Genomic DNA, 13,722 nt, shown 5'->3' with positions numbered 1-13,722 from the left:
CTGTACGTTACCTTTTTGAGGAGTCCATTTTTAAAAAAGTGGGCTAGTCCACCAGTGGTGGACCCTCCTGTTTCCAGGTTGAATAAAGCAACCATGATCCCAGTAGAGCCCATAGAAAATTATTTTGTTCTTCTGGGGCAGAGAATAAGGGAAATAGATCTTTTAAATCTTCCCCGGGGGGTTCCAAGCAACCTTGGTCGGGTAAGCCTAGAGCTAGCTTCCCCGGACCAGCAGACAAGACTCCTTCAGCATGAAGGTCTGCCCTCACCCATTATTGGGGTGGGGGGGACATCTTCGCTGGTTTCTGGACCCGTGGACTTCTTTGGTGAGCGTCAAGGAGATCCGCAAAATGTTTATTTTGGGGGTACCCAGAAAGGGGGACAAAGCTTGTCCTTTCAGGTTTTTTAGGTCCCAAGTCTCCTTGTGTGGATTTAATTCCTGCAAAGGTTCAGGGGATGTCTGAACTACCTAGGTCCTCCCTATCCCTGTCCAGGGAATTAATTTACTTAGGTCTGATTTCTATTCCTTCCTCTGCACAAACTTCAGGGACCATAGGCAGTGATTCACCGGCTGCTGTCACACAGATAGTTCTCTCTTCCATTTTGCATACAGGTTCAGAGTCTGGTGGTATCCACCTTCAAGACTGTCCTTCATGCAGCTCCTTTAGCTGGTTCGGCTCCACAGATGGATACCGAAGTTGGTGACCCGGTCACAGGGTCCTCTGATAGACGCCGCAGGCGTCCAAGGGCCATGGTAAGGCCAGTATCATCCTTGGCTTCTTTCACAGTTTTTGCAAGGAATTAAGGGCGAGGATCTTACAATCATCCTGGTGGCTGTAAACGTCCCTTGGGGGCTTCCTCTCAGAGACCAGTTGTCCCATGGGCTGTTCTACCAGCCTGCTTTAAATTTGCTGGTTTTAATGGCTTAGCTATTGAAAGCCAGGTACTGAGGGATAGAGGTCTGTCTGGATCAGTGATTCCTACTATGGCGAAGGCGAGGAAGTCGTCGTCCAGCAAGATATACCATTGTACGTGGAAAGCGTACGAATCTTGGTGTGAGTCGATTGGCGCTCATCCTCGATCCTTTTCTGTGGCTCAGGTCTTACCTTTCTTCAACAGGGCGTTGATCAGAAGTTGAGTACCATCAAGGGCCAGATATCTGCCCTGGCAATCATCTTTCAGCGACCCCTAGCCACGCACTCTTTAGTTCGTACCTTCATTCAGGGGGTTCGACATGTGGCTCCACCTGTACGATCTCTTTTGCCGCTGTGGGATTAAAATTTAGTACTTTCAGTTCTCCAGAAACCTCCATTTGAGAATATTCAGGAGATTCCCTTGTCTACGTTATCCCAGAAGGTGACATTCTTGGTGGTTATTACCTCGGCTCGCAGGTTAATGGAATTGGCGGTATTATCCTGTCGCAGTTTCTATTTTGTGGTCCATAGGGATAAAGTGGTTCTTTGTCCCTGTGACGAGACCAATCTCGCCACTGGGCGTTGGAGAAGCCTGGTTGCTTGCCTCCTGCAATATGACTATGGACCTAGGGGCTTTTACCCCTTTAAGACTGTATTTGGGCATGAAAACATGCCTGCGGTCGGTCAGAAAAGGACTTCCGTCTAACTTTTTAACCCCTTGAGGGATTTCTATGATTTTTGGTTATGTTTGCATTTGAAGTATGCTGATTCTGAAAATGTATTTGAATGTGATGCATATTTTAGAAGTTATGAAAATGTTGCTTTTGGTCTGAGGTGGCTTTGCATTCACCTATTGTCGGGTGTGCTAAGTATTCCTGTTCCATTCTTACATGCTAATGACCTTGCAGTGTTCTGGCCAGGTGGCTAGATAATTAGTTTAGTGTTATTTTCTGCCTGTTTACAAATCTATCTGCATATGCTAATGCAATAAGACTCACATTACCTGATAGTGTATATAATGTGTTTGTGTGGATTTAATAAACAGTTCTAAATCAGACCACTGCTTGAACCTCACACGGAGCCTTGTCTCGTTCTTGGGGGGATTCACTGTATGCTGTTGGAGACTGATTGCTAGAGGAGTGTAAGCTGATGTATGCTTTTCCTGTTCGTCTGCTAGCAGCTATTCGTGAGGTTCCAGGTTGGAGTGCTATTTGGTATCCAGTTCGGGAGTTTGATGTCCTGCAAGTAGCTGTGCCTGTCTCTCAGAAAGGGGCATATCGCCTAAACGGATTTTAACCCCTTGTCTGCTGAAACGGTCCGTTACAGTCCCTGTCCATCATTCCTGCCCAAAGTTGTCTCTGGCTTCCATTTGAATGAGGACTTTGTGTTGCCTTCCTCGTGTCCCAAGCCGGCTCATCCCAAGAAATTTGCTTTGCATACCTTGTATGTGGTTCGTGCGATTCAGGTGTATCTGGCAGCTACGGAGTCTTTTCGGAGGTCAGACTCGCTTTTTGTGGTTACGGACGGACCAAGAAAAGGGCTGGCTGCTTCTTCAGCTACCGTGTCCAGATGGATCAGACAGCCGGTGACTCAGGCCTATTCCATTAAAGGTCAGGTTCCTCCTTTCCCTGTCACGGCGCATTCTACTCTGGCGCTGAGTGCTTCTTGGGCCTTCTGTCATCCGGCTTCAATATCGCAAGTTTGCAGGGCAGCCACTTGGTCGTCCATGCATACCTTTCACGCAGTTCTATAAGGTAGATACTTTGGTGTCTGCGGATGCTTCTTTTGGCCACAAAGTTTTGCAGGCTGCTGTTTGAGAGGCTGTTCCCTATTGAGGGGTGCTTTTTCTTTAAACCTTTATTTCTCAGACTGGACTCCTGTGACCCGGTTACGGCTCCTGTGTCCTGGTTAAGGGCTCTTATGTTACCTTAAAATCCACTTCTCTAAATTAATCGACGGACACAGCACCCACCCCTCTATGGAGTTCTGATGCTTCTAATTCTGCTTGCTACAAAACTGATTACCTAGAGCAGAGAGTGGGGTTATATACCAGCTGAGGACGGCCTATGGGGGTAGTCAGGTGTTTTTTGTTCTGCCTAGTCCTACTCCTGAAGGAGGCAATAGAACCCAGTAGTTATAATATATGGAGCGCTGTGTCTGTCAATGAACTCAGAGAAATTTATTTTACGGTAGGTTCAAAAATCCCATTTTTGTGTTTGCCTAAAGAAAAATGGTCCTGTAGATCTAGGACCCCTAAACTTTACAATGCATTACTTTGCAAAAATTTTAGGCAGATGTGAGAAAATGCTGTAAATTAAGAATTCTTTCAGAAATAAAAGGGTTATCACTAAACAAAATCGAAAAGTAAATGAACAAAACAAAAAAACATTTGGTGTGACTACTCTTTGGCTTCAAACCAGCATTGATTCTTCTAGGTACACACAGTGCTATGTGCATATAGTTTTTGAAGGAACTCTGCAGGTAGGTTGTTCCAAACACCTTTGAGAATTAACTAGAGATCTTATGTGGATGTAGGCTGCCTCAGATCCTTCTGTCTCTTCGTGTAATCCCAGACAGACTCGGTGATGTTGAGATCAGGTTTCTGTGGGGGCCACACCATCACTTCCAATACTCCTTGTTGTTCTTTACACTGAAGATAGCTTTTAGATCTTCCTATATTTTTTAGCACTGAGAATACTATTGGTCCTGACCAAATCTCCAACTGTATTTGCAGAAATGCAGCTCCAAACTTCCTTACCACCATTCTTAACTATTCCCTGCACACACTCATTAGTGTATCGCTTTCCAGCTCTTTGGCAAACAAACTGCCTCCTGCTACAGCCAAATATTTAAAATTTTGACTCCTCAGTCCAGAACACCTGCTGCCATTTTTCTGCACCCCAGCTCCTTTCTTTTCATGTATAGTTGAGTCACTTAGCCTTGTTTCCATGTCAGAGGTATGGCTTTTTGGCCGCAGTTCTTCAATAAAAACCACTTCTAGCCAGACTTCTCCAGACAGTAGATGGGTATACCTGGGTCCTGCAGGTTTCCACCAGTTCTGTGCTTATGGCACTGCTTGACATCATCTAATGTCGAAGGGAAGTAAGCACGATGTGTTTTTCTTTTGCTGCATTGTTTCCTTTGCAGACCACTGTGTCTGCAGTCCTCAATGTTGCCCGTTCAATGGTGTCCTCAATGCTGAGAAACAAAAAGGCAGATACTTATCCATCATGTCGTACCATCAGGAAGGTATGTGATAGGCCCCAAATTTATTCTGCAGCAGGACAGCAAACCCAAACATACAGCCAATGTCATTAAGAACTATCTCCACTGTAAAGAAGAACAAAGAGTCTTGGAAGTAATTGTTTGGCCGCTACAGAGCCCTGATCTCAAAATAATTGAGTCTATCTGGGATTACATAAAGAGACAGAAGGATTTGAGGCAGCCTACAACCACAATGTTCTGTAGTTAGTTCACCAAGATGTTTGAAACAACCTACCTGCCATGTTCCTTCAAAAACTGTGTGCACAAGCACTGTGTGTACCTAGAAGAATTAATGCTGGTTTGAAGCTAAAGGGTAGCCACATGAAATATTTGTTCGATTTTTGATTTTAAAATATATATTCTGAAAGCATTCTTACTTTTTAAGCACTTTTTGCGCTATAAACAAAAAAAGAGCGTTTATTTTGAAAAAATAACAATATTTTTCACATTTTTTTTATATGAAATTCCCCCCCCCCCCCCCCCCCCCAAAAAATGTAAAAATCAAAATTTTTTTAAATTTTTGGCCAATTTGTTTTCTGCTACATATGTTTGGTAAAAAAAATCACAATAAGCGTATTTTGATTGGTTTGCGCAAAAGTTATTGCGTTTACTAACAAAGGGAAAGATTTCTATCATTTTTGGTGTATTTTTTTTTAACGCGTAATGGCGGCGATCTGCGATTTTTTTTTTTTTTTTTTTTTTTTTTGCGGGACTGCGACATTGCGGCGGACAGATCGGACCCTTGACTGACATTTTTGACACTTTTGGGGGTAGCAGTGACATTACTGCAGTAATCAGTGCTATATATATGCACTGTTACTGTAAAAATGACACTGGCAGGGAAGGGGTTAATTTTATTGGAGAGGGAGGGGTTAATGTATGCCTGGTGCTTACTGACGTGTGGGGGGGGGAGGTGACACAGGGACAGATCCAGGGTTCAGCTATGCTGAACCCTGCAATCTGACCCTGCCTGTCACTTCAGAGATCCGCCCGTTTACACACAGCGGGCGGATCTCCAGACTCAATCCCCGACGATCGGGTAAGAGCAGCGGCGATCGCCGCCGCTCCTCCCCTGGCCCGACTGGCGAGCCTCCGGCGGGCGTGAGCGCCGCCCACAAGGGGCGGAGTCCAGCGACGTAGGTCTCCGTCGCTGGACGGGAACGAGCCACTTTGGTGCAGTAGCAGCAAAGTGAGCGGAGGTCAAGTGGTTAAGGGACCAAAAGTAATGGGACAATTGGCTGCTCAGCTGTTCCATGGCCAGGTGTGTGTTATTCCCTCATTATTCCATTTACAAGGAGCAGATAAAAGGTCCAGAGTTAATTTCAAGTGTGCTATTTGCATTTGGAATCTGTTGCTCTCAACTCTCAATATGAGATCCAAAGAGCTGCCACTATCAGTGAAGCAAGCCATCATTAGGCTGAAAAAACAAAACAAACCCATCAGAGAGATACCAAAAACATTAGGTGTGGCCAAATCAACTGTTTGGAACATCTTTAAAAAGAAAGAACGCACCGTTGAGCTCAGCAACACCACAAGACCCGGAAGACCACAGAAAACAACTGTGGTGGATGACCGAATAATTCTTTCCCTGGTGAAGAAAACACCCTTCACAACAATTGGCCAGATCAAGAACACTCTCCAGGAGGTAGGTGTATGTGTGTCAAAGTCAACAATCAAGAGAAGACTTCACCAGAGTGAATAGAGAGGGCTCACCACAAGATGTAAACCATTGGTGAGCCAGATTAGAGTTTGCCAAACAACATCTAAAAAAGCCTTCACAGTTATGGAACAACATCCTATGGACAGATGAGACCAAGATCAACTTGTACCAGAGTGATGGGAAGAGAAGAGTATGGAGAAGGAAAGGAACTGCTCATGATCCAAAGCAACACAAAAAAGATTCAGGCGCTATTTCTGGGCACAATGTTCCTGTGAAGTCCTAATCCAAAGATTAATATACCAGTATATAGACTGCACCGCTGGTCGCCTAATCCTAAACACAGGATGGTGTATGGAAAGGTTCAACAGAAAAAAAGGATGGCGCTCTACCGTGCATGAATAAAAGTAAATGGCCCCAAAAAGAGTTCACATATATAATCTTGTGCGACTTCCGGTGTTCACGGCGGACACAGCGGGAGTTGAACGCACTGGCCCCGGTCTCCGAAAGAGGCCGCATACTAGACCAAGCGAGCCTCTGACATTGGGGACCGGCTTTTTTCCATCAGAGAGTGCCCCCTTTTTCCTTTCATTCGGGATTCAAAGGTGCGGGGGTCCCATGATTTCCATCAGTAATCTCTACAGCATGTAAAGGAGATACAGAAGCTTCAAGGTTCGGCTGAAAGTATGTAATTTGTTTCAATTCACCTTGGATGTGCTCAATAAATTTTCAAGATTATATATGTGAACTCTTTTTGGGGCCATTTACTTTTATTCATGCACGCTAGAGCGCCATTTTTTTTTTCTGTTGAACCTCATGATCCAAAGCATACCACCTCATCAATGAAGCATGGTGATGGTAGTGTCATGGCGTGGGCATGTATGGCTGCCAATGGAACTGGTTCTCATGTATTTATTGATGATGTGACTGCTGACAAAAGCAGCAGGATGAATTCTGAAGTGTTTCGGGCAATATTATCTGCTCATATTCAGCCAAATGCTTCAGAACTCATTGGACGGTGCTTCACAGTGCAGATGGACAATGACCCGAAGCATACTGCGAAAGCAACCAAAGAGTTTATTAAGGGAAAGAAGTGGAATGTTATGCAATGGCCAAGTCAATCACCTGACCTGAATCCGATTGAGCATGCATTTCACTTGCTAAAGGCAAAACTGAATGGAAAATGCCCCAAGAATAAGCAGGAACTGAAGACAGTTGCAGTAAGGCCTGACAGAGCATCACGAGGGATGAAACCCAGCGTCTGGGGATGTCTATGCGTTCCAGACTTCAGTCTGTAATTGACTGCAAAGGATTTGCAACCAAGTATTAAAAAATAAAAGTTTGATTTATGATTGTTAATCTGTCCCATTACTTTTGGTCCCTTAAAAAGTGGGAGGCACATATACAAACTGTTGTAATTCCTACACTGATTTGGATGTAATTACCCTCAAATTAAAGCGGAAAATCTGCAGTTAAAGCACATCTTTTTATTTCATTTCAAATCCATTGTGGTGGTGTATAGAGCCAAAAAGATTAGAATTGTGTTGATGTCCCAATATTTATGAACCTGACTGTATGTTCTAGTTAGGGAAGTCGCCAGTAATAGTGACAGCAACCAACAAAATAAACTGACAGAGTCTAACCTTTTTCACCATTATCCACAACTGGGAAAAATTTCTGAAGTTCCACGTTAATTATGGACAAAATATTTATCTTTATCCTACAGTAAAGGACACCGGCTAAGTGTTCATAAACCTTGGTTTATCGGCTTGTACTTTCAGCTGATTGGACACTGGCAAAGTCTTTGAGTACACACCCCCTGGATGCCTCCCCTGTAATCCCATACCAGTCAATGAGTTTTCAGTATTTTGCTTGTGTCCTAAGGTGATAGACCTCCTCTCTCTGAAGAAGTCACTCTTGGCTTAACTAAGTTATTAGTATCTTTGGATTCTTCAACCAACTCTTTATAACTACTCAGTAAAACTTTGGGAGCTGCACCTTGGCCCCACGCCATGGGGATGGCCTGTGCGATGCATGTAGTCAGCCGCAGGGTGGTATACAAGTCCAGGGCCATGGTCCATCCCTATGCAACCCGGTACCCAAGGACCCTTTCGCATCCCTATGCAACCCAGAACCCAAGGACCTTTTTGGGGCTTTGCCCACCTTGATGGGCTAGACCTGGACACTATATAGGGTCCAGTCTTGTGGACAGGTAAAATGAGGTTACTCTGTATCTTTGACCGTTACTGCAAAAATCAAAGCTTTCTTTGTAATTTATTCACTTTACGGTATACATTTTTCTAACCTGCAAAATCTGACCGCCATAGATTGGTATTTTTTTTTTTTTTGTTCAGCCAGTGGGCTGGACAGGCAGGACATATGCTTCTTTAAATATTGCCATGGGTTATATACTGGCAAACAAAGTTGTTAGGATAGCCCATATAATCCCCCTAACCCTCTGCCCCCAGCAATCCCAACTTTTTTTGCTAGTGTCCTCAGCAGGTCCCTGGCTTATGATTCTATTGCAGTATTGAAGACTTTATTTGGTTCTTCACATGGAGAAATCCCTTCTTCCCTTGGCTGCATCAACACGAAAAAAAGCCCCCTAAGGGATATTCGGTTATTTATAGGAAAACCGCAAAAACCTTTGAATCCCGCTGTTTAGAATTTTATAATGACGAGACAGGTGTGGCATGGGAATCCCACAAAATAAAAATTGAAGAAAAATAGTTGGCTCTACAGCTGATTGCTCACCATTCTTCAAGGCTTTGGAACTAAACAGTGAAAGGATAAAATGCAGATCCTATATAGATTGTCCATGAGTTAAAGCCCTGGTCCAGATGAGCTAACTAGATCATACTACAAACAATAGATTTTTCTCATATTTAGCCCACCATTTATGCAGATAAAGGGCAGCAATAAAATGCCTTCAGAGTCCATACTGGAATAGATCTCTGTGATATCCAAAACTAGAGAGAGACCTTGCCTTGTGTCATCGCCTTATGAAATCTAGACATCACACTGTCATTAATAAACAGGGTGGTGCTCAATTTATCTGATGTAGATTACCCCAACCAAAAAGGTTGTATGACACAGTTAGGAGCCAGAACCTACTCCTCAGATGTGTGAATTTTTAACTCCGCTAAGAATTTTGAACTTTTCCTTGCTTTCTTTCAAGCACATGTGCATTAAATCCACTCTAATACAGTGAAAAGAATAAACAATGAAAACCGCAGAAGGACTGATATACTGTACATTTTTACCAAAAAAAAAAGAAAAAACATTTTAAAAAATCTGCAGCAGCCAGAGATATTGTTGATGAGATTTAGGGAGTTCATTTTTTTTTTAACAAACAAGGAGTGCTTTATTGAAAAAACATAACAATACAAGAAAATAATGTACAACGTTCGTCACATGAGGTTCAAGGACAGTACAGTATAGTGAAGGGAGTTGATTTTTAATAAGAGGCTGTATTTGTTATGGAATTATTCCAACCATGTACAGGAGCCTGTGCTCACGCACCTTCGCCCTCTTCCTCCTCCACTCTCCCAACCACACACAAGCACAGATCCCCCCCCAGCCTCTGGACATGCCTCTCCTCCCTCTTCCTCCACACTCTCAAGCATTGATCCTGAGCCTCTGGACAAGCCTCACAATCTCCTCTGCACTATGAAGCAGAGATTGCCAGCCTCTGGGCACACCTCTCCACCCTCCTCTTCCGCCGACTCAAGCACAGAACTCTAAGGAGAGAAAAAAACCTGTATGAATACTGGGATTTCTGTCATTCGGCTAGGCGATCAGAGCAGAAAGTACAGCGGGAGAATAAAAAAAAAGTATGTAGAAGGCCAAAACATTTTTTCATTACTAGTATCCAATAGTGTTATAGGAGGGGAACAGGTTTCCACTAACAGGAACTTTAAAAATAGGCCGAAGATGCGCTTTAACTTCAAATTCACAGTTGTAGCACTTGAAGTGTGACGCCACCTCTGTGAATTGCAAAATTCAGCCATAGCCTTCACTATAAAGCAAAATAGCAACTCATTGAGACGTTAAAACATCAGAAGTAAATACAAATTTAATGTGATATATAAACTTTAACAGTTCTGCCAAGTCAGGAGTGCGACTTCACCTACATGCAGAAGTGACCATCACCAAGAGGAAAGGATGGCAACCACCTATCACCAAATAGTTGGACTCCAGATAATTAGTGGTCAATTTTGCTTCTTTGGTATATAACCAGTCAAGCTTATAAGCAATTCAGAGAAAGGGAAAAAATGTAAAGATTTCAATAGTACAAATGATTTCAAAGATTTATTTTAAAAAAAAAAAAAAGTTAGATGCTGGCAAAACATCTACATAAAACACGACTGTTTTCAGCCACGCTGATCACATGATGAAGTCAGTGTCCGAAGCTCTGTCTATTATGGGTTTAGTTTAAACAGATGTCCTCAGGTCCTGCAGACACTGACTAACAGGCTCTTTAGCAGTAAAGGAAGATCATGTAACTCCCATCTGGGAGTGGCCACTCAGCACAAATAACACCCCTAGGATCGTAATCCATGCACCAAATATGTAATATGAGACACAAAGGTAATTCACACCTTTATTGTTATTAGTGGGAAATATACCTAAATTATGGAAGTAGCCACAAATCCATCCATAGTTACTCCATACAAGAAACAAAAATGTTTTTATAAAAGCAGTAGACTGTGAGTATCTCCCTTCCACCATTGCCTATAGCAACAACATACATAATGCATCACCAATGTAAACAACACATTTTACACAATAGTGTTTCAAAAAGAATGACCTGATTTTAAAACCTTATATCTGTGCAACCATGCTCCACCAATGAATGAAACCTGCACTAATTAAATGAGCGTGGCCTAGAATTTCAAATGCCCCCACCTCCGGGGCCACATTTGGCACCTTTCAGGGGAGAGGGGGGGGAACGGGTACCTGTTTTTGACACGTACCCTTCCCCCACTTCTGGGATACGGAGGGGGTAGAGGGGAAGGCGTAACTCTGCTTTAATGTGGCAAAGTCAGGCTGTACCTTTTAGCAGAGAAACCGCCCCAAAGCATAATGTTTTCACCTCCTGTGCTTGACTGAAGAGATGGTGTTCTTAGTCATAACCAGCATTTTTCTTCCTCCAAACACAGTGAGTCCCCCTCCTCAAAGAAGGCACATAGACAGCCATGCCAATGAACATCTAAATGATTCAGAGAAGGATTGGGAGAAAGTACTGTGGTCAGATTGGACCAAAATATAGCTCTTTTGCATTAACTCAAGTCGCCCTGTTTGGAGGAAGAAAAATGCTGACTATTACCCTAAGAACACCATCCATATAGTCAAACACGGAGGTGGAAACATGATGCTTTATCAGTTTAGTTGCACTTCTCTGCATTTTCTCCAGTTCCCCAATATTCTTTTTGTGCACTGGTGCCCAAAACTGAACTGCATATTCCCGATGAGGGCTTACTAAAACATTGTACCTTACAGGGATATCACAATCTCCAACTCATCCAGTTAGAGAACACTTTAAATTCATTGAAAAAATGCAGTGTCCTCAGAAAGGTGCCCCCTGATGAGAGGCTGACCTCCTGTATTCAGTAAGTAACAGACCAGCACTTCGGCACAGACCCAAAAGCTAGCTTCAATCACTGTTGTAGTGGTGCCACAAAGGTATGGCACATACCTGCTTGGAATGTAACTACATAAAAATATTCATACCTAAACTTTAGCTTTACCAGCACTTTTATGTGCATTTGTTTTCATGATTCTGATGTTTTTGTCCTCCTTTTTACCTAGTGATCCTGCTAGTAATAGACTTTCTGCCCTAGGGTGACAACGCTAACCCACTATACTGTATATGTGGAGAGGTAGCATTGTCACCTTTAGCTAGATTTACACTATCACAGGTCTGCAAGCCATGATCATTTGAAAGGACTGCCATGTTTCCTGTAAGCAGGGAAAAGGTCACTGCAACATTTCAGAAACCGCAGCCTGCACTGGAACCGCAAGTGCAGTGCAGCTCCCAGTGCAGGAGCTAGAGGCGTGGCAATTGAATTAAAGGCACCCTCATGCATTTCCAATGTTTCACTGTTTGAGTGGTTGTAGGGAACTTATCCCCACAAGTGTGAACCTAGGCTTAGTTAAACAAAAGAGTGATGGCCTACACAACACCTCCCAGTCTCCTCATCTTAATAACATCGGGGTAGGTGTTCTATAGTCACAAGAACTGAGAACAGTGCTAATTAATAGTACTTCAGAGGCAATAAAGGAAGTAACAAGCTTGCTGAATTTCTGGCAGGTCCAACAAATATGTTTTCTGCACTAACTAAACAGCTGTAACAAAACAATTCCCATTAAATACTTAACAGGCTAAGGCTGGCCATACACTATACAATTTTCTTGTTCAACTTTCCTTTAGATTTACCAAAACCATGTAATATAGGGTCAAACCTAAACACTTTCAATTTGTATGCAGTCAGGCAGGCCCTTGCACTACATAGTTTAAGGTAAATCTAAAGGAAATGGAATAAGAAAATTGTATAGTGTATGGCCAGCCTAAAAGAGTAAAAAAAAAGTTTGTTGTGGGGTTTACAAATGATTTAGGTTGTCAATAGAAGAATAGACTGGGCAGCATTGGGCAGAGCACCCAGTGAAGATCTTTACTGAGTGGGTACAGATAAATGTGTATGCTTATCAAGCTGCTATGAGAGGGGATCCGGGCCCATCAAGAGTAAGTACACTCCTCACTAGGCTCAGACGTGTTTTGGTACAGGATACCAGGACACATTTCATCTGCCCTTTGACATGAAAAATGTATATTTTTTGTAACTCTTCTCTGTGGTAACTGTCAAGTAACAGCTTTGATTGGCAGGGACTGCTAACCTGGATTTAAAAGTGCATGTATTTTTCTTCTTATTTGCAGGGTTGAAAGCATTACGTTGATAATGTTATATCAATATGTGTCTATGTTTAAATGTTTTGTAGGAGGTATTTTTGTGTTTATGGAAGGAGTCTTGAGATTTTTTTGAGTCCTGGATCACATTTAGTATCAGAGCCAGAGGAATTAAAAGGTTGATCTTCTTTTCTATTCCTTTCTTTTTTAAATTTTTAGGCAGATTCTTTTTCTGTTTCGGCTTCAGATGTAAAACCAAATCCAAGTGTGTCAGTATCTAAAGATTCAGTTATCATGCCTCTCCCAGAGTCTCCACGCATCACCTACTCTCTGTTTCAGGAACAGAAACTGCCTTTGGTGAGTTTAGTTTTTAAATGTTTTTGCTAGTTTACACTGTCATAGTAAGTCCCCATTCACACTAACGCGACTTGGTCGCCTGACAAGTCGCGGTGGGTCGCCTGCCATTGATTAGCACAGGAGCCATTCTAATAGGAGCGACACAAGTCGCTCCGACTTAGAAAAAGGGTCCTGTACTACTTTGGGGCGACCTGGAGGTGACTTGCATTGACTTAAATGATATGCACCGCGACTTCACAGGTCACCCCGGCAAGTCGTGTCGCCCCTGTGTGAATGGGCTCTAATTCATAGAGCAATTATTTAAAAGCACCAAAACATAAACATTAAAGCATTTGTTACCCCATCACTTTATATTCCTAATATGTGCCTGCTGTACCATGTACTTGATGTGGTGGAGAGGCTGGTTGATGATGCCACAATCTTCACCTTATCCAGTCAGAGAGTGCTTTGTATTCATTGAGAAACATGCAAGACATTCTCTGAATGGCGTTCGTGTCGAGTAGGCGACCCCATGTGGTTCTTGTGAAGAAAAGCAGCTGCTCAGTGTGACGATCAATGCAGTAGTAGCACCTACTACAGTAATTATCCACTTGCACATAGGATCGGCCAGGTATGGAATATGCA

The 13,722-nt window shown here is 42.9% G+C and overlaps 1 protein-coding gene across 1 annotated transcript in view; it reads left to right on the top strand.

Moving 5' to 3' along the window:
* The window catches only part of WRN (WRN RecQ like helicase), a 248,339-nt gene that overhangs the window by 221,614 nt on the left and 13,003 nt on the right, over positions 1 to 13,722 (top strand). The window contains exon 30 of the mRNA XM_082247844.1: positions 12,961 to 13,098. Coding sequence (XP_082103970.1) covers positions 12,961 to 13,098 — 138 coding nt within the window. The remainder of the gene's footprint in view (positions 1 to 12,960; positions 13,099 to 13,722) is intronic.

Source organism: Pelophylax lessonae (assembly GCF_965119305.1).
Source record: "Pelophylax lessonae genome assembly, chromosome: 1".
In the NCBI taxonomy this organism is placed as follows: Eukaryota; Metazoa; Chordata; class Amphibia; order Anura; family Ranidae; genus Pelophylax; species Pelophylax lessonae.
The sequence above is the reverse complement of the archived record's forward strand: the minus strand, read 5'-3'. Positions and strand labels throughout refer to the sequence as shown.